We start from the raw sequence: 19,093 nt of genomic DNA on the forward strand, positions 1-19,093 counted from the left end.
GAGTTTTGCTAACACACGTGTAAATATTGACTTGGTGGCTGTTCAGTTTGGAAGCATCTTCGAAATCAGATGTAGTATCTGCAGAACTATATTTAACAGTCTCTGCTCAAAAGTCATAGGAAAGTCACCCTCAATGGGAGCAATTTGGGACTGACAGGTCCCATATTCTCCTACACCACCATTATTCTCTGCACCACCAAAATAGCAATGTGATACTATACTCATTATAAAGATAAAAGAATAAGGCAAAAAGCCTTTACAATTCTTTAGGAGGCACCAGGCTTTGCCAATGAAGACAACAGGCAGAAATATAAATACTTTTGCATATAAATACTTTCGGAAAGCTACATCCATGGATCTACACCATGTCCCCGAGCAGTAACACAAGCAATACAGTAATCCAGCAGCAGAAAATGAAACCTGAGGATCACAAATTGCTGGCAGCAGCCTAGCTAGCAAAGTTCAGCCCATGGCCTTAACCCACCCCAGCAGAACCGAATGGGAAATTTCAGCTAGAGAAGAAAAAACAACACTCAAAATTACTGAACTAAACTAAAAATAAGATATTTGGGAAACCCTGAGGCTGCCATGATATCCTGACTTACAAAAATCAGCCACTTAACCAGATAAACATTATGTCAAAAAAAAAGTCAATAATATAGATCCATGGCTGTCTTCTGTACTTGAAGTCTCTTTTTATCATCTGGCAGACCAAGAAAGGAGATTCAACCCCAAATCTAGAAAAAGGATAGAGTCATTAAGTCTAAAAAATCTGATTTGCAAACTGAGAGGGAACAGAAACAAACAGCCTTAATTAAAATACTGCTGGAACCCAAAGCTGTGCAGAACAGGCTGAAATTTCAGCACTAGTTTCTTGCTTCAAGTCCCAGCAAGGTGCATGTGGGATGTGAGAGGTGAAGCAGTCAGGTCTACTGAGCTCCAGATTCTCCTGTGTCAAAGATACTACAGAAACAAGCAAAATAGACTCTTTTTATAGGTTTTGTCAGTGCTTGAAAAGCCTAGATACCTTTGCAGAAGACAACTTCTCTGTATGCACTTGCTGTTGTCACAACCCATCACAGCCAGGGGAGAGCACATCTAAGTGAAACTTTAACACACAGATTGCCGAGTGGTTTTCCAGCGTGCCTCAGGTTAGTCAAAATACACCCGGACTGCAATCCCAGAGAAAGGCAATGGGTTCTGGCAGCAACCTCAGGTGGGTATCGCAGCCTAGAAGAGCAGCGACTCRAAAACCACTGGCCAGGCTGGAAGGCCAAAGTTAAGTCTCCACATCAACWTCACTTTACCCCATCACTCTTCCTAAATCAGCATTTGGCCACTGAAACCTTTCTGATGCACCAGGCTAGTGAAGATGCAGATGTACAAGACGGAGCAGCTCTGGTGCCACTGCTGCAAAGGCCACAACTTGTGAAGAAGGAAAGTCTTTATCCTCAGAAAGTCTTTATCCTCACACTCCCTCTGCATGACACATTCTTACTAGCCCAAAACGACCATATCTCACAGATACAGCCCAGATATAAAACTTGCACTCTAGTTCTGCACACGAGACAGCTCGTGCCAGGCTGCACGGTGACCTAGACGGACTCTAGAACTGGAACAACAGAAGTAATTCCAGCTGATGCAAGTCAAATAAGACTTCCCATCTGTCAAGATCAAACAGCTGAACAGTAATTTGTCACATCTCCTAGTGCAAGTGCAAATGTTAACGAGATGTCACAGAATCCACAATGAAGGTACAGTCCATCAGGATTAATCAGATCTTATTTTAGACATAACCATCAGAGAAACAAACAGACATATGTTCCTTTTTTGTAATCAAGTGCTATTCCTACAAGCAGCAGCACAGACACTAACAGAACATCTCTCGCAAACGACTCCATAATCTCTGGTGCACAAAATACAACCTCACCCAGCGGGCCAATATTTGAACAAATGAAAGGACTGCAATCAGCCCGGCGACTTCTGCTTTATTACAAAAATAAAAGGTAACATATATCCCACAGGACAGGCTCTTTGTAGTGACAGCACCAAAATTAAAGGAGGGTGAGCCAAGGTGTCTGTCGCATACAAGATTTACTCAACACTGTCTGTTTTGGATGCTATTCAGTTTTAAAAGAGCAGTAATAGACACAGAAGGAGCAAAACTAGTTTGGAGGAACTGCATGTGATTCCAAAGGCACAAAATTCCTAATGCAAAAAATTCCCCCCTTTCACTCTGCTCCCTCTATAGCTGACCTAGCACTGCTTAGTCTAAAAAGAGTTTGAAGCATTTATCTAATGACCAAAAAGCAAAAAAAATCCCTTCCGCTTTTCTAACTTTCCCTAGTACTTGGAATAAAATCTACTGGAATTCAGACATCTGCAAAATATTGCTCACCTTTTTTTTTTTTTTTTTTTTTTTTTTTTTTTTTGTAAACTAAAAACCACCTAAAACCACTCAGCTGTAATCTGGACTCCAATTATCTTAACCCACAAGAGATCTAAAACATCTCCTCCTTGTCACTGAAGAAAGCTTATCTAGACAACACAGGTTTTGAGCGGCACTGAAAAAAAGTTCCTTTCCCTTAAAAATTTCCCAGAACTGCATTACCAATCAATTTATGCCGAACTCTCTCAGAAGACTCGTGTGTGACAGATGTGTCAGAAGTGGCCAATAATTAATGAGCTCTTCTCTAACAGACACCGTCTCAACAGGAGCCCAGCCTACAGATGGAAATATTTTAGGGGCTGATCTGCTGCAGGTTGAGCAGCTACTTGATTTTGCACATGGGTTTGTTAATAGGGAATATTCACAAGCAAGTTTGGAAATGGAGGCCAACTTATTGCATTAATTGCATCTCTATTTCCTTCTTTTGCTGTTTCCCTTGGGCTGCTTTTAATCAGAGCCATGACTGATCTTCCTGCCCATGTAAGATGAGGATTTCTACTTAGTGCTCCTCCATCTAGAGATGCAAGGCTATATTAACCTCGTTTCCTCATGCTCCAAGCCCACCAAGAGAGCTTACAGAGGAACCCTATGTATTTTCTATGATCCAGAGAAGAATACTGGCCARCAATACAAATAGTAGAAAGAATATTTGTATTTATTAGTTACTACAGAGAGACTCAAGGAGGATACACAAACACTAGCCCCAAAAAAGGCAAAAGGGGAGTCACAGGCCCAGCAAGCATAGACACAAGGAAACTCGTGAGCTATCTTTGAACACCCAAGTGTTTTGGTGAAGAAGGAAACACTCACTAGCATGGACCTGCAGGCAGCACTTGGCACAGGATATCAAGAGGCTGGTTCCATCTTCCCCAATATACGAATTTGAAGGAAGGGGCTCTGTGTTTTCTCCGCTCGAGGTAAAGCACATCTCCGGGATGAGAGGCTTGGTCTTCTGTCCACACTTGGAAAGGTGCAGGAAGGAGGTGGGCTCCCCTCCAGAGACCTGGGCAGCTTCTTTATCCATCTGTAAGGACTTAAAGAGAAAAGAGCATCATATGGCATCTTTCTCTTTCCCAAACATAGCTCATTTTAGCCTCAGAGTTAGACAGCAAAGCAAAAAGCTCTCCTTGCCAAAGAAAAAAGCATTCCAGTCCTTTCATTCAACACCTGACACCACGCAGCATCCACAACCAACTTAAAATCCTACAGATTCCCACATAGCCTCCCCACTGCCTTTTGCTCCTCTTTCTTCCCTAGGCACGGACTGAGATTTGTAATTTAATTTGAAAGCTCAAAGAAGTGTCAGAATAAWGAAAAGCATTCCTTGTTTTTCTTCGGTAGAAGCATAAACTTTTAGGGATCAAATCCCTAAACCACAGCTGAAAACACCATGTGGAAAAAAAAAGGAAAAAATTAATAATAGCAAGATCTCYCCTCCCCCTCTCCCATCCTTTTGGCATCCTTCCCTGTTCCTGCTGCAAGAATTTCTCCAGAAGGACATTTCAAGGTTTCTGGTAGCAAACCAGTGTTAAAAACAATGAATTAAGACAGACCAGCTGTATCTGGTTTTCCTTAGCATCATTATACAATAAAATCTAGCAATCCTGCACTGACATTTTATTTTTGATTTGTATAATAAATCAAGAGGCTTTGTTGGAAGGTAAGGCGGCAGTTCTGCTTTTCTCAGAAAAAATTTCCAAGACATATATATACACACTCATATATATATATATATGTGTGTGTGTGTGTGTGTGTGTGTGTGTGTAAAAATTTCCAAGACATACACACACACACATATTAACAAGTGCATTCCTAGTAGATATACAGACACATTTGGTTGTATGAGCACGCAAGGGTAAATCAATAATCAGCTTCACAAACAGCTAACTCACCTGATAAATTTGCCTTTCTGTTCCTGACTTATCCCAAGCCATATTGGTAATTTCCCCCAAATATGTACATGCTTCCTGAGTAAACTTTTGTGGTGTTGCTTGTTTGCAAATACGCCGAAGCCCCTGCACAGAACTGCACAGCACTGAGCGCACGCCCAGCATGGCACTGGCTGCTGTTCTCTGAGCAAACAAGTGTTTGCAGCGCAAAGCTCTGCGTGTGATTTAAAAAATGAAAAGTGAACGCCAGGAAAGATAAGAGGAAAGGCTCTATGYGCTGATGCCAGATCCAAACACATTTTCGTGTTTGGCATAAACCTATAAAAATCTTCTCATTTTCTTATGCTCCGTGTCCCGACTTAGGCAGCAGCCACCCATTCAGGAGCCACCAGTGATGGGGTTGGTGGTGGCATCAGGAATTACCTGGTTGTAGGGGTAGAAGAGGGTGCAGACAGCACAGAACGGCTCGCTCAGGGCAGCGGCCGCGTTGAATTTTCGCTCAGCTGGGAAATTATGTGCTTTATTCTTCCACTGGAGGGAAAGTAAAGATTTCAAAGCCTCAGGGTCACTCACATCTTCCTCCCCAGAGAATGGAAATGTTTCTGGAAAGAAGAAAAAATGGGAAGTCCTTAATATAGGCAAAATGCAGCAAGGTGAGGTAAAACAACTGCTTATGTTTCAATAATACAAAAATGTGGGTAAGGACATGTAACTCATCGATAGTTCTCCATATCCATATGTCTTAATTACTTCAYTAAAACAACCGCAAGCTCCACTTTAAGGGTAGGGCAGCAAGGTAGCCACGCTCATAAAATCAACCAAGAGAAAAAGGAAGAAAATCTCAATTTGAGGGTTTCCTGGCTCTGACCATCTCCAACACCCTTTGCATGAAGCCAAATTCAAAATGCAAATAAAAGTGTAAGGAGACGCTGCGTCCCCGCCTCCTACCAGGAGCCAGGCTGCAATTTGGGGCGCTCTGCTGGGTTTGGCCAGCTCCCAGCGGCTGAAGTCTCCCTCTTCCTTCATGAAGCTCCTCTCTTACCCATTCCTACAAACAGGAATGTTGGCCAGGAGACAACCACAGCCCAAGTTCTCATTTGAGTTTTCTGCAGCTACCTTCCTCAAGTGCGAGCCCTAAGCCTTCAATTTACATTCAGCACCACTTTTTTCCTTCCGCTGGAGCCTCGGTAGGTACCGCTTGTGCTAATTAGTTTACTAAGCCTTTGTTTTTACAAAACCTTTAAAAGGCCCTTGGTATTTTATGATTAAACCACCACAGACTCTATTCGTGTCAGTTTGGGGGGTCCACGTTTCTTACCATTCATTATTAAAGAGTTTTTGAGTCACTACAAGTGTTCAAGGAATTTTCCATGCAAGACTGAGTGCAAATTGCTCACTGCGTTGTGGATCTGCAAAGAGCCCAGAAGAGCAGCTTTGGTCCAGGGAACTCAAAAACATCTTAGTGGAACATTATCCCCAGAGCCCAGCACACTAAACCAAATTGTGCTTCACTCTTAATTACTGGGAATACACAGTTAATGTTTTACTCTCCATAATTCTAAGCTCCCCCTCCATTCTTACCTCCCTTTAAAGATTTTCAGACTCTGTGCTGTGGGAAAAGGATAAAAGGAACTTGTAAGCTTAGCCCTAAGTGTTTTATTACATCTGAGATATAATGTTCCCCCCAACGAATCTGAGACATACGTTTGTTAGACAACATGGGAAATTTTACTGTGTTTAATTAATCAATGCTTTTTGGAAATTATGAACAGCCTGTGTTCCTTTGTCACACTCAAAATAAGGTTTACTTACTAATATGTGTCTTCACTTTCTTTTTATGTTTTCATTTTTATCTTGGACTAAAAACTGGCACCCACGGGCTAACAAGATCTGCGAATCCTACAGTCTTTTCCTCAATGCTGCCAAGGAAATCGGGGAAAAGGAGACGGAGAGAGTGCGCCTTGGCTGCGGATGAGACTCCAGGTTTCCTTCACAGGAGGAAATGATGCTTGTGCCRTGAGCTGCCTTCCAGCTCAGCGGGATCAGCATCAGAGAGGGCTCCCATAACAACAGGTTTGTGGGGGGCTCGACCCTTCTAACCCCCACAACACATGCTTGCCGGTCTGCACCTTGTTGGGGTGCGGCCAACACTGAAAGGGCATCAGCTTGGGCACGCGGATCGATACTTTCAAGAGGTTTTATTTTCAAGAGCACCTTACCAAGTTCACCTWGGAAAGAAATCTAGCACCTCCAATGACATTTTGAGACACAAGTCAAAAAGGAAACTACTTATTTCTCCCACATTTAGCCAAAGCACACCCGGAGAAAGGCAAGGATTTATGGAATTATGATGCCAAAAATAAAAACGCCAATAGAAAACCAGGGAATTTTTGCTTTCAGATGTGAACTTTCTGTGAACTCTCCTCTTCCTTTTGCCCCAAATGCTGCCTCCTTCTGCACCCACCAAATAATTTCCTTCAGAGGAAGGAGGGTGCAAAGTAAGGAAGGACAGCTCTCATAGATGCATCTGTTTCCAGCTGTGTTATCAAAAGAGGAACATGCCGCATTTTTATCCGTTGAGTGGAACACTAGAAGTTTCAGTCCACCCAATTACATTAATAGCCACCTTCAGCAATTTTTCAGATTAGACAGGGCACATCAGCATTCTTTAYGTTTAAGGGCACTCACCCTCGTCACTCGAGGTCTCCTGTTTAACCACAGACAGTGGAGAGCGAGTTGGTGGTTTGCCCAGGGGATGACGGCGACTTTTCTTGATCTCCATCTTCATCTTTGAGAAAGCAGCAGTCTGAAAGAGCAGACCAAGTTAGGTGGGAACCCCCAAAGGCTCTTGGCAAGCACAGGAGAGAACAGGGCATCAGAGGCCAAATCCTTCTCATTAAGAGGTCTTCAATTTACACAATGAACTTTTCCCTGCCTTTTGCTTGAATCAATAAAGCCTTCCCAGCCAATTAGTGTAGTAGATTTTCTTAAAACCAGAACGGCTTCAGAACAGTTTCATGTCTGCCAGTTCCACTAGTTTATGCCTGGTCAATCAAACATGGAAAAATTCCAGCACGGAAGTTATGAACAGTAAAACCAAAACCACGTGCCTAGAGCGTTGGTGTGCACCTTCTGATGAGGGTATTTACAGCGTACCTGCTACCCCCTGCTGCCGCCCARCATCCTAAATGTTGCAGGTCTCATAATCAGAGCGGCTCTCTCAGGTGAGAGGCACTTCACGCACCCCGGGCAGGCGGCTCTGCGCGGGAAGTCGGCTGCTCGGGGTGCCTGGTGCACAGCGTGAGCAGCAGCAGCAGCAGGGCCATTGCAGCACCAGGAATTAAACCCAAGCCTGTTCCAAGCGAGCAGAGAGGAAGGCGCTGACAGCGGCCACCGCAGCCACAGCAACCGCCTTACGTTTCTCCTCTCCAGTCTGCAGACTTTATGTTTTAGAAACATTTATGTAAAAGGTATTCTGACTGCATGGTGCTGGCGTGACAACACACATTTTCCCCTCTATCCCCGTAATTTCTAGCAGTGCCTTGCCACTCTTTTGGCTCTTTCTGCAGAATCATGCAGAAAAGCAGAGTTCTATCACACAGCTCTGCCATGCTGCTAATTCCTGAACATTCTCCTCCTCCTTTTGGAGTCTGCCCTCAGGAAAGCACTCCCCCAGGAGATACCTGCCACTGATTATAGTTCATGGGCTGAATTGCCTGTGAAAAGGTCCCTACCAACTTTTCCAATACGGAGACTCGTTAAGGAAATGCAAAGACCTACGTGGACTGTGCTGGGAGAGAACAGTGTCTTTTCCAGTTAGGCACTCGATGGTTCAACACAGTCATGCCAGAAGCCTGGCACAGGTCAGCACTCCTGCTCCTTCCAAGCTTGGTGCTCAACTGGCTGCTTAAAACAAGCAGACCTCACAGCTGTTCCCTTGCTCACGCATACCTGTAAATCTCCGGCCGCTGTAGCAGCCTCTGCATTTTCTGCCTCGGCATTCTCCTCCTCCTTCCCAGGGATTTCCAAGGGGACTGTCTGTTCCCGCCAGCCAGGACTCTTCTGCGTGGCAAATTGCTCGAACGCCTGCTGGCAGGACATGCGCTCCTTGTCGAACACCACCTTTTTGGTCCGTGGGACCACGTAAAGCATGGGAATGATGGGCCGAGGCTTAAACTCCTCTTCCTCGGCCGATGTATCTGAGGGCTGGATGACATTCAGGGGAGCTGGRGGCAAGTTCTTCTCTGCTGTGGATGCGGTGGGCGCTGCTGTGGGTATCGGTGGTCGTGTTGGTGCCCCCTCCTCTGCCAGCTGCTGCTGGGAGGCTGCTGGTGGCACTGGGAGGGGTGGCTGCTGCTGCTGCAGAGGAGGCTGCGGTGCCTGCAGATGGTGCTGAGGAAGGAGATGCTTCTTCTTCCTCTCACCTTTTACCTTCGGAGGCCGGGCCTTGGCTTTGCAGTCACCTGTTTCAAGAAACGGGCAACATTTAACTTCCAAGCTGTGATTTTGAGGCATTTAATACTCTCCTCCTCTTACCAAAAAGCTCCATGCTGGGCTATGTTATATCATGGTCCTGTTCATCCATTCACAAAGGCAAATTGAAGGCTCTCAGCGCTCCCTTGGAGCAACCTACTTCAGAAATAAAAGGCTCCTGTCTTTTCTATGGACTATTTAATTCTTGGCAAGACTAGAATGGCTGATAAAGCGAATGTCGCCTGTGAGAGAAAATATCTTTCCCCTACAAACTGATCAGAGYGCAATGAGACATGTAATATATCACAACAGCCCTCACTTGGACAAAACCAATCAGCATCCTGAACAAAAATGATCCTGTGCAAGTAATTCACAATCCTCAATCCAAGTGCCCAATTTACACAGGCAATAGCAACCGACCAGAAGATTAAACAAAGAGAAGCACCTCGATATCCTTCAGCTCTCCCTTTCAGGAGAGAAAGCACCAAGTTATCAGAACACAAGGCATTCCATGCCAGAAATCCTCCTACTTCAAGGATGATGCCAATTAAGGCAGGTGTTTCTGCACCTAGACAACTTACTTGCCCTTCCTACCACTTACTGCATCTGCACTGAGCTGCAGCTCTCTTGCATGGCTGCAAAAGGAAACAGACTCCTTGAACACACAGATATTTTCCTAGAATTCCCTGTAAAAGCCTTTGCCACCTCCCTTCCCAGCACGGCTCTGCTGGAGGATCCCAGCAGTCTGATTTCAGAGCATGCCACGAGAGTCCCCAAATTCATGCTGGCCTTCAAGCCAGCGCCTCCAGGTCAGCATGGGAGATGCCCTCCCTGCCCGCCTCACTGGGCTGCGCTGATGGATGTTCTCTTTGCCCACCCTTTCCCCTGTCATGAATAAAGTTATCAGCTCACTCAAAGGAAGGTAAATAATAGATGCTCCACAGGCAGATGCCAGCGCTCCATTTGTTTCACAAGAGATTGTTTTGCACCTGCAGGTGCCGCAACTAGATGACTCTGCTCCCAAAGGTCACCTCCCCACTAATAGGATGGCGAGAGGAGGAAGATTTACCAAGCCCAGGCTCTTCCAGCTAGGATTAACCCAAAGCCTGGCAGCCAAACTTAGCAAGGAGAAAACGAGATAGGCCGGCACATATTAATGCGACATCTCAAGGAGGCAGGGGGTGAAGGGACAAGAAGAATAATCCCATGATGAGATGAAGTGCTGAAATCCCTGCAGGAATCTTCTAGTGGACACCTGAACCTTCCCCAGAAGCCTGTGCTGGTGACTTTATTTAAACTAATTTATAAGAATGGCGACAAGTGCAGCCCCAATAGTTATTGCTGTACTCGTGTGGGCAGTCCCTCTGCTAAGCTGGTTTGTTCTCACACAAAGAACGGAATATTGAATTTCCTTAGAGAAACAAACACATTGAATGAAAGTCAAATTGGATTTCTCCCCAGTCACACAAAACCAGATCATATTTACTCTCTGCACACCGAGAGCATTCTCTGCCCTACAACAAAACAAATGCCATTCAGCAGCTTTGCTCACTCCTAAGCAGGCTAATTTGACAGCAGCTGGCACCCACAACTTGCTTGCAAAGTTTCTGTGTTGCGATGAACCAAGTGGTTCGCAAGCCTATCTGTAAAATCAGAAGCCAGGCAAAAAAAAATGACGTGGGAGCTGAAGGCCCCATCTGGCTACCCTGAAGACCTCTAGGAAGGAAGGGGATCTTTATGGATGAATAAATGCAGTTGGTTAGCAGAGGTTCCTTTGCTTTAAGCAGCATTTTGTAACTCCTAGGAAGGAGATACCCCTCTATACCCAGGGTTCATAGCCTATATATCACCTACACTAGCAGAATATGCTAACATCACTGACACAAGAGCAAAAAGCAGAAGTAAAATCCTTATGGAGCAAGCGGTCATCTAAAAACATTTATGCACCCATTTGCTATTACACGTAGGTACCAGCAGAAATAGATTTTTGGCACAAATGGGAAGTTTTCAGTTCTGCTTTAGTGGCGTCTTGAGCACAGTATTAGTTCCTGCAATTATGTACTTAGTTTGCAATGGCAATGCCAAACAGATATGTGGGAATGACATTTAAAGAAATGTAGTGGAAAGTAAGAGGCAACTGTTTTGCATTTAAGCACCTCAATGCCTCCCTTCACCTTGTAAAAACCAAACTCTCCTGCGAGATCTAAGGGCTGGTGGCCCCGCTCTGCGGGACGCGGCGCGAGCACCTGCTGACTCACGGGCTGCCCATGCCGCTTAGCACACCCAGGCAGAGCAGGGCTCGACAACTCGCCTCCTTCACGTCAAGTCCCATGACAACCTGCTGAGAAACTCTAACTGAATTAATAAAAATGTAATAAATGATAAATATAAAATTTAGCCATAAAAATAAGAAAAAAAGAGAATACAGGAAGGTATCTGGGTGACAAATCCTGAAAACCTCAGGGTACTAATGCTCAGACAGTCTCAATAATCAACGTGAGTGTAAGTGCTACTCCTTTGCAGCCACTGCTTTAGAATCTCATTCTTCCTCTCCCCCCTTCAAGGTCATCTTTTCTGGAATAAGTAGGAAATGCAGCCAAACTAAAGCCAAAGCAAAAGGAAGAGGAGAAGAAGAAAAGGTAAACTGCCCTGACCAGGACCATCCAAGCAGGAACTATTTTCTTTTTGAAGTTGCAGCTTCAAGACATTTGCAAGAGGTAATACTGACAGAGGGTGCAGAGAACTGGAAGTCAGTGGTACTTAACTGCTACAGTGCATTAAAGTACCTGCCTATTTGCTAACTGCCACATTGATCCCTCCAAAACTGCAGTGCCAAGAGTCTAGTTCCAGCGATGCTTTCTTCAATGGTGCTGAAAATAAGTTTGCCCCTCCAGTGCAAGCAGTTAAAGAGCTTTTAACATGAAGCCTAAGCATATGATTTAGAGTCTATCCAGCTAGAACAGAGCTTTTCTTCTTTCTCTGCCGTTCTAAGGACTGCACATCTGTCCTTGCCACTTCTCTCTTGCCTCCCAAGGGACAGCAGCATCTTTGGGCCGTTTAGCACAAGCATTAGCTGTTCAATTTGTACAAGAGTTAGAGCATACAATTTAACACACTGCTGCCCCTTGCAAGCTAGGCCAAGAGAAAGGAACTACTCTCATTGTGCTGCTCCTGCTCTGTATGGAAACACTTTTCCTAGATCTTATCTCCCATCAAATGAGACAGTACGTTGTCTAGGTTAAGACATCAGGGAACTGAAACCAGACCTTGATTCCCTGCCCAGAGCTTTCACAGCTTCCCTATAAGACCATTTTGAAGGCTTGCTGCATCACTTTTCTCCAGCTGCACAAGCATATGTWAAACACGATAGCGAATTAGCTGGTGTTTGTAAAACACTCCCGAGCAGCTCAGAAGGTGAGTACATCATGAATATACGCACGAGGGCTGCACCACTTCACCCAGAGTCAAGGAAAGAGCATCACAAGAGCACCTCTAGGAAGATGGTTGAGGTCCTGCCTCCAGACTACATGCACCTAGTAGGAAGATAATGCACACAAAACACCAAAGACAGCCTGTGGTTTTGCAGCAGTCACGGTGCATTCCAACAAAGCACTTAAATGAATCTTACAGATGTCTTTTCCTGAAATGGAACCAGAATATTAAGAAATACTGTGTCCATTCCATGGTGTAAACGAGCAAAGTCAAGTGACTTATCAAAGGTCCAACTCCTATTCCTGTTTGCCTTCTCCTCAACAGTTTACAACTGGTACTATCCTCTTTGCACAAGAAATAGAGAGAAGTGGGGACCAGGTCTTGTCATGGATGGACAACAGCTTCAGCCATGAAAAGAAAGCTGAAAAATCTTTCCTTTTACAGAGGGTACTGAAGGCCTCAGTCAAACTGCAGCTTCTACTCCCACAGGAGCAGCTGTGGATCCCACACAACCTAGTGCTGACTTTACGCAAAGGCTCTGCAAGAAGAAGGGGAGGGAAAGGGGAAAAGATTCATTGCAGAAGGGCAGGCTCAAATCTTTCCTTTTCACAGTACAACACAAAATATATTTATTTGCTTCTTTATGAAATATTTAAAAATATTTCTCCCCTAATACATATTTTTACAAAACTGTAATAGTTTTGGCAGAACTTCCAAGGCCGGCCAAGAAAGCTATTTGGACTGAATTCTTAAAGAGAGGAAAAAATCAATTGCTGCTGTAAATGATGGTGTATTTCAGTAAGCACAGATTTAATATTGGAAAAGACTCTGCTGATATKTCAACAGAAATAAACAACACTAGACAAGTTATTTACAGAGGTGTTTTAGAGAAACAGCTTGCCCCAGATCCCTGCTGAAGCAAAGCCCAGTGAGCAGGGCCCTCACCTTCTCCCTCCGCCACTTTGCTTCTCTCCTCTTCCTCTAGATCTGGCCCCTTCTTTAGCTCCTCTTTTACTTTCACGTCTTCCAAGGCAGTTTCAATAGCCATGACTTCCCCAAGAGACTTCTGATCYTCTGTTTTGTGTCGTCTAGGTTGACTTCTTTTTCTGTGTGACCTAGAGGGAAAGAAGTGGGATTTCATATAAAAGAACAGCCTTCAATATATGAAATGATCACTTGAATAGGAAACAAAAGGATCTTCTTTGGAGAGAAAACAAAGGGTARCTAAAATACTAGGCTACAGGGCAAACCAGATATCCGAGACCATCAGATGAACCTTAYATAACAGCGTTTAAGATCCATTCACAGCAGCCATGAGCTGTCCTGGCTCCTTGAAAGAGCCTTTTCCTCCACTGCTATGTAAGCCAATAAGCTGCAGTTAAAATTACTTTATTTGCATTTTAAACCTGCTCTGCTTGTGTTTCAAAATGACAACTTGACTTTCTTTCATGCCTGCCTCCATCCCGTCGTTTTGTTGCGCTCTGTTCGTGTGTCCCTTCAGCAAATTGCTGGAAGCCGGCGGAGCGTCGCGTTCCAGCGCTCAAACGCTACCCAGCAGTGCCAGTTTTTAAAAATATGGCATAATGAATACTTGCAGCATAATCAATAGCCTGTCATTTTCCMGTAGTAATTCACGGGGTCCAAGGCCTATGGAGTCTAACTAAAAAAAGCGCGTATTGATACGATGCAATAGCATCAGCCTAACAGGAACAGTGTTCTTTGTAACGAGTCAATGTCACTAAAACAAAGAGATTACAGTCATCACAGAGCAGAGGCGAATGGGGATGCAGAAAGCAGGATAATCTCAGTTAGGCACCACATTTTATTTCGGAATTTTTTAAAGATCTGACAAACAGATCCTTGAATGCTGGGTCTAAGCCTAACAAGCCCTCTTTTGAAAAAGAGACTGATTCAGAACACTGCAATTTTTATCACCATTTTTAGCATACAKTTTTTTTCTGTTTTGCAAGCAGCRTCTTCCATCTGGCCCCCTGTTCCATGCCCTTGCATCTAGCATCATGTAACAAACTGCAGAGCGCAATGACACCACGTTCCAATTCATCTGTCCGCAGCTCCGCGAGAGCCGCAATTCAGCTTCACATCCTCAGAGCCCCAAAACTCAGGTGCTAATTAGATCTGGAGTACAATGAAGTTAAGAGCCCTTAATCAGGCAACCAACAAAGGAGGAAGCATAAAAAAAAAAAAAAAAAATCCAACCTGAGATGAATGATTAATAGAAAAGAAAGTTAATCCATATGCACAGTAATTTATAATTGCTAGACTCTAACCATATGGTAGCCCTCCAAGTATAGATGTTAAATTCACACCTGCAAGACATTCATTAGCAGGAACACACAGTGGAACCCAAAAGGATCAACTCTTCTCTTCACTGAGATTCTAAAAACATCCCACTTCTCCAGAGGGAGGTAAAAAAGGGAAAAAAAAAAAAGATGAACCTGTAAAACTTTGGTGTTTAGAACTTTCCATCGCTGCAACAGAAGTGGAGAAGAATCAAGTGTTATGGCTATGGTTGGTAAAGGACATCTTCAACTGCCGTTGGTTAGAAATGTGGGACAAAAATTCCATCACCAAGCTGTACGTTCAGAGAAGGTAAAGAGGTTTTTACAGTGCTCTTCTCCTTGCTCTAAAGTCATAGGAGAGGAAGGGAACGCACATCTAGTTCCAGAGAGGGGCTTGCAGAAGTGCAGGTCGAAGGGGGCACGTTTCCAGGAGAGAAGACACTGCATTGCTGACATCATTCCCAGAGCAGAAATGGGCTGACTTACTAATGCACCAGACTGAAACAGCTCCTTGCTGAAGCCATAAACAAAGTTGGGTTTTTCAAGGTAAGCAAGTATGAATGACCTTAGAGAAGAAASAAGAGAGCTCTCTGCAGAGTTTAAAAGCTGCTTTTTCCGAGAGAGTTGGCAAGAAACAGTGTTTGTTCTCTTTGAAGAATAGACCACAGAGCCATTCAATTTAAGTAGATCCAACTGTGAAAAGGTTGGGACAGAGGTGAATCCCATTCCTCCTGCAACTCCATCCTGCTTAGGCACATCAGCCTTCAAGACATAAGCGTGGGACAGAGATTATGGCAAACAAAGAAATATCTACATTCAACAGCTTGAAACCTGCTTCAGGATAACAGTGAAATAATCTAGGAAATAATTAACAGATAAGCAAAAAAAAAAAAAAAAAAAGAGGACAGGTCTTCTGAGTCTCAGACCACCCTGCTTTTCCTGCAACTCACTATGGAAGGCAAAAAATACAGTAGGCCAATAACGGAGCTACACTGCTGAGGTCAGTTACTCAACAAATAACTGTTGAAACTCCGTTTCTCCTGTTGTTAGGAGCATTTAGTGGGAAGAGTCATTCCCCATTTCAGCATTTTGTGACGCAAGGGACAAATCACATCATGCAGAAAAGGCAACACACGGGACAGACCCAAAGCAAGACTGGGTGGTGGAAAACTCGCCAGGACAAAGACCAATTCTAGAGAAAGAGACACAGACTCCTCTCGGCATGTGCCACCTTGGCGCTTGGTACAATGCCTAAAGGCTTCCTCATCACCAGTTGATTAGGTCAGTAGTTTGTGAACAGTCACTCTGAGTCCCTGTCAAAGATGGGACCAAGGGGCTATTTAACCCTACGGTGCTAGATTTCGAGGAAGTCGTACTTGAAATAAAATGGCAAGCAGATATTACGTGCAGATGAAGCAGGGCAATTTCCAAAGGCTGCCAATACTCAAATCAGAAATTCCACAACACTAAATGTGAGCAGAAAGAAATAAGCTGATAGATAATGGGCAGGAACAAGGGTAATGCGAAAAGGAGGGGCCCGGAAGCGCAGGGCAGAGCAGCGCTCTGCATCGCGTTGGGTACATTAAAGTCCAACGATAATGCAATTTCCTCTTGATAACGAGTCTTCCTCTTCAAGAGAGCATGAGGGGGATGGAAAGCTCTCCCCCACGGGCAGCCCATTTCTACAGAGCGTTAGTCCAATTTCACCTTTCAGGAAGCAGCAGCTTTTTATTAACTATGTGCTCCAGTGACCTTTAGCCGTAATCCGTTTATCATTATCCATGTACTACATCACTGCAGCATCTTCCTCAGGCTGGGCTTATTATTTATATTGGCTGCACATTCACGAATAGAAAACAGGCATGAGATAGTTAAGGTCCCCTAATAACACAAGAGGTCAGCTCAGAAAACCATGCAAAGACAAGAGAAAGGAAGCCTGAGAAACCCCGACTGAGAAATCAAAATTTTCTATGCCTTTTCAATGAAGCAGACGTTAAAAGTCTGGAATAAAGAACTATCCGAACCAGAAGAACACTTTGAGAGTCAATATGGTAAAAAAATTCATAAGAGGAGGAAAAAAAAGTCATTTAAGTAGATGAGGGAAGTCACATACCGGTGTTTGTTGTCCTCTTCCTCATCTCCTATCCTACGAAGCAAGATTCCAAGAGCACAACGTTAGCCAAGCCTTCAGTGCAGGCAAACTGCAACACGTACAAAATATGAACTTGCAGAAAACGAATACAGAGATACAAGGAAGCACGAAGAGGCATGCACGGGAACCCCTTTTGCAACTGGCAATTCTTTTCCTCCTACTTTCCGATAAGTGAAACKAGGAATGTTTACTACAGACTTTTTGTCTTACAGGATAAGAGATGGGATGCAAGGGGACACACAGTGTCCTACTGTCAAAGAACATGTGCTCCTATAGGGCTTAGAAGGAAAAGAACAGTGAGTGGGCAACCAGGAGAAGTTACAGAAGCAAGTTTGAGCTGTTCCAAGCTGAGAATTAAAAGGTTTAGCTCTCAGCTAGCAATAAAAAAAAAAAAAAAWACATATAATTTTCTAATGCAAGCTGAGTGAGTTCAGAAATTAAAATCAAACATAATCCCTAATGAGTAGTGACTCTACCACTCTTTTAAAAGTATTCACACTTTTATTAATGTATTTTTTTTTCTTTTACCTGCGAAGCAATTTGGCCTTCAAATCAGCCTTCGTCTCATTCCAGGCATCCAGTTCAGGGCTAGTCAGAGCCGTGGGTTTCATGTGATCCAGGACAGCAATATCCTTCCCTTGCTTCCATAAATCATAGCGTTCGGGCTGCAGAACCCTCACAAAGACATCCATGGAAATCTTCACCATGTCTTTGCGGCAAGTGCACTGCAAGAGAGTTCCAGACATCAACACCATGTCAGATCATGGGCATGTTTTTCCTTTCTTGCTGTGTGTTTTCCTTTCTCCTGAGCCAAAATAATGTTCTACAGGGTTTTTTCCTGTAAGGGCTCTGGTGGGTTACCTAGGACCCTTGATCATGTGGGTATTTCAACTTGATGGGAAGCACCAACACTGCCTGCCCTTGGGAAAAGCAGATGCAGCACGAGGCCCTGTACGAGACTGTGTGCTCCTCTCTTAAGCTTTTACAGTTATTAGTAATAATTTTGATCTCCATAGATCAGCTCTGAATTTGATCTGAACCCGAGGTCCCCTTATTAGCCATCATCTTCTGGAGTTTCTCTGGCTGAAAAGAGATTATTAACACTGCTTCATCACTGAAAAAGCCTTCAAGGAAGAAAAGCCTAACCTAATGACCACGGCAGTTAAACTTCATAATTATAAATCAAGATGCTGCACGTAAATCCTTCCCAAGCCCGCAAACGGCAGCACTGAAAATTAAGAAGTGCTTGCTGCCGGCAAAAAGAGATTTTTTGCATGTACGGATGAGGGTTACTCAGCTGTGTCCAGCTATCAAAAATTAATAGGTTACTTAAAAAAAAGAAAAAAAAAGAAAGAAAGAAAAAAGAAAAAAAGGATAGCAAAAGGGAGGAGTGGTGGAAGGAAGAGGAATCATCAGAAGAAAGCAGGAGGGCATAYACGGCTCGGGATGCAGCTAACAGGCAGGAGGCCCACGTGGCATTGAGGTTAGTCGTGAAGCCTGCACAAAAATGCACTAGAATYAAGGTAGAGCCGTGTGCCCAGTCGTGTGTTAGTGTTGCAACCAACAGAAGCTACTCACACCCTTTTGAAAAATTCAAGAGAGAAACATAAGCGTTTTATATACGAGCAATTAGCACAAACACCACTTGACTCTCTGGTGGCCTGACAAAAGAGTTAAAGCAGCACAAGAATATCGATGCCAGGCTTGGGCACGGTTCATACGCTGCTGGCGATCAACTCATGAACCCCAGGACCAATAAATGATTTTTTGCTCTTGCGTTTCAGATTAACCAAAGGCTACGTGGAGAAGCAAAAGGTTAGAACAGCAACTAGGTTCCACCTCTAATGGAAAGACCCCTAAGCCAGAGGAAATGCCTATCATTAATTTAATCTAGAAAATGTGCATGTAAAATCAACCCCTGGAATGACACYCTTAACCATCAGAGATGCCTACACAAAAAGGTAGCTTCAGGATTTTACTCTTTGGATGTGTGCGTGCTGCAGGGAGGCAGAAACCAGAGCGCGAGGCTTGCAGGGCGAGCCCGGCCCAGCCTGCAGGAGCACCCACCCCCATGAACTTCCAGCCCCAGAGAACTTACAGAATGGCAAGGCCAGAGCGAGGGCTCCAAATCCCACTTATCTGGCGGGGGCTGCGCCCACCGCGCTGCGCAAAAAGCCAGGCAAGCTTTTAGCTCTGCTCCAAGGTGCACAGCAGCATTCGGTATGCACTTGCACTAAATTGCTTTTCAATTCCGAGTTAGAGGACGAGGTAATTAGAGCCACTTTCCAGGGCTTTTTTTTAAAGCTGTTTCACCCTCCCCTCCACRCATTTTCAAAACTCTTTTTTTTTTCCCTCGGCTGAAACGCATGACATTAAACTTGCTTCTCCCCCTTCTTCT

General features: G+C 44.2%; 1 protein-coding gene across 3 annotated transcripts in view; it reads right to left on the reverse strand.

The window, feature by feature from the left end:
* The window catches only part of KDM4B (lysine demethylase 4B), a 68,344-nt gene that overhangs the window by 12,798 nt on the left and 36,453 nt on the right, over positions 1-19,093 (reverse strand). The window contains exons 8-14 of one of the 3 annotated variants that reach the window (XM_026035184.1): positions 17,224-17,420; positions 16,657-16,689; positions 13,189-13,358; positions 8,290-8,801; positions 7,027-7,144; positions 4,762-4,940; positions 3,260-3,482 (exon numbers count right to left, since the gene is read on the reverse strand). In XM_026035184.1, the coding sequence (XP_025890969.1) occupies positions 3,260-3,482; positions 4,762-4,940; positions 7,027-7,144; positions 8,290-8,801; positions 13,189-13,358; positions 16,657-16,689; positions 17,224-17,420 (1,432 nt within the window). Of the gene's footprint in view, positions 1-3,259; positions 3,483-4,761; positions 4,941-7,026; positions 7,145-8,289; positions 8,802-13,188; positions 13,359-14,343; positions 14,347-16,656; positions 16,690-17,223; positions 17,421-19,093 lie in introns of those variants that run through there. The other 2 variants (XM_026035185.1, XM_026035186.1) reach the window with 2 other exon arrangements.

This window comes from Nothoprocta perdicaria, unplaced genomic scaffold (assembly GCF_003342845.1).
Source record: "Nothoprocta perdicaria isolate Ctin4 unplaced genomic scaffold, notPer1 scaffold_157, whole genome shotgun sequence".
NCBI classification, from domain to species: domain Eukaryota; kingdom Metazoa; phylum Chordata; class Aves; order Tinamiformes; family Tinamidae; genus Nothoprocta; species Nothoprocta perdicaria.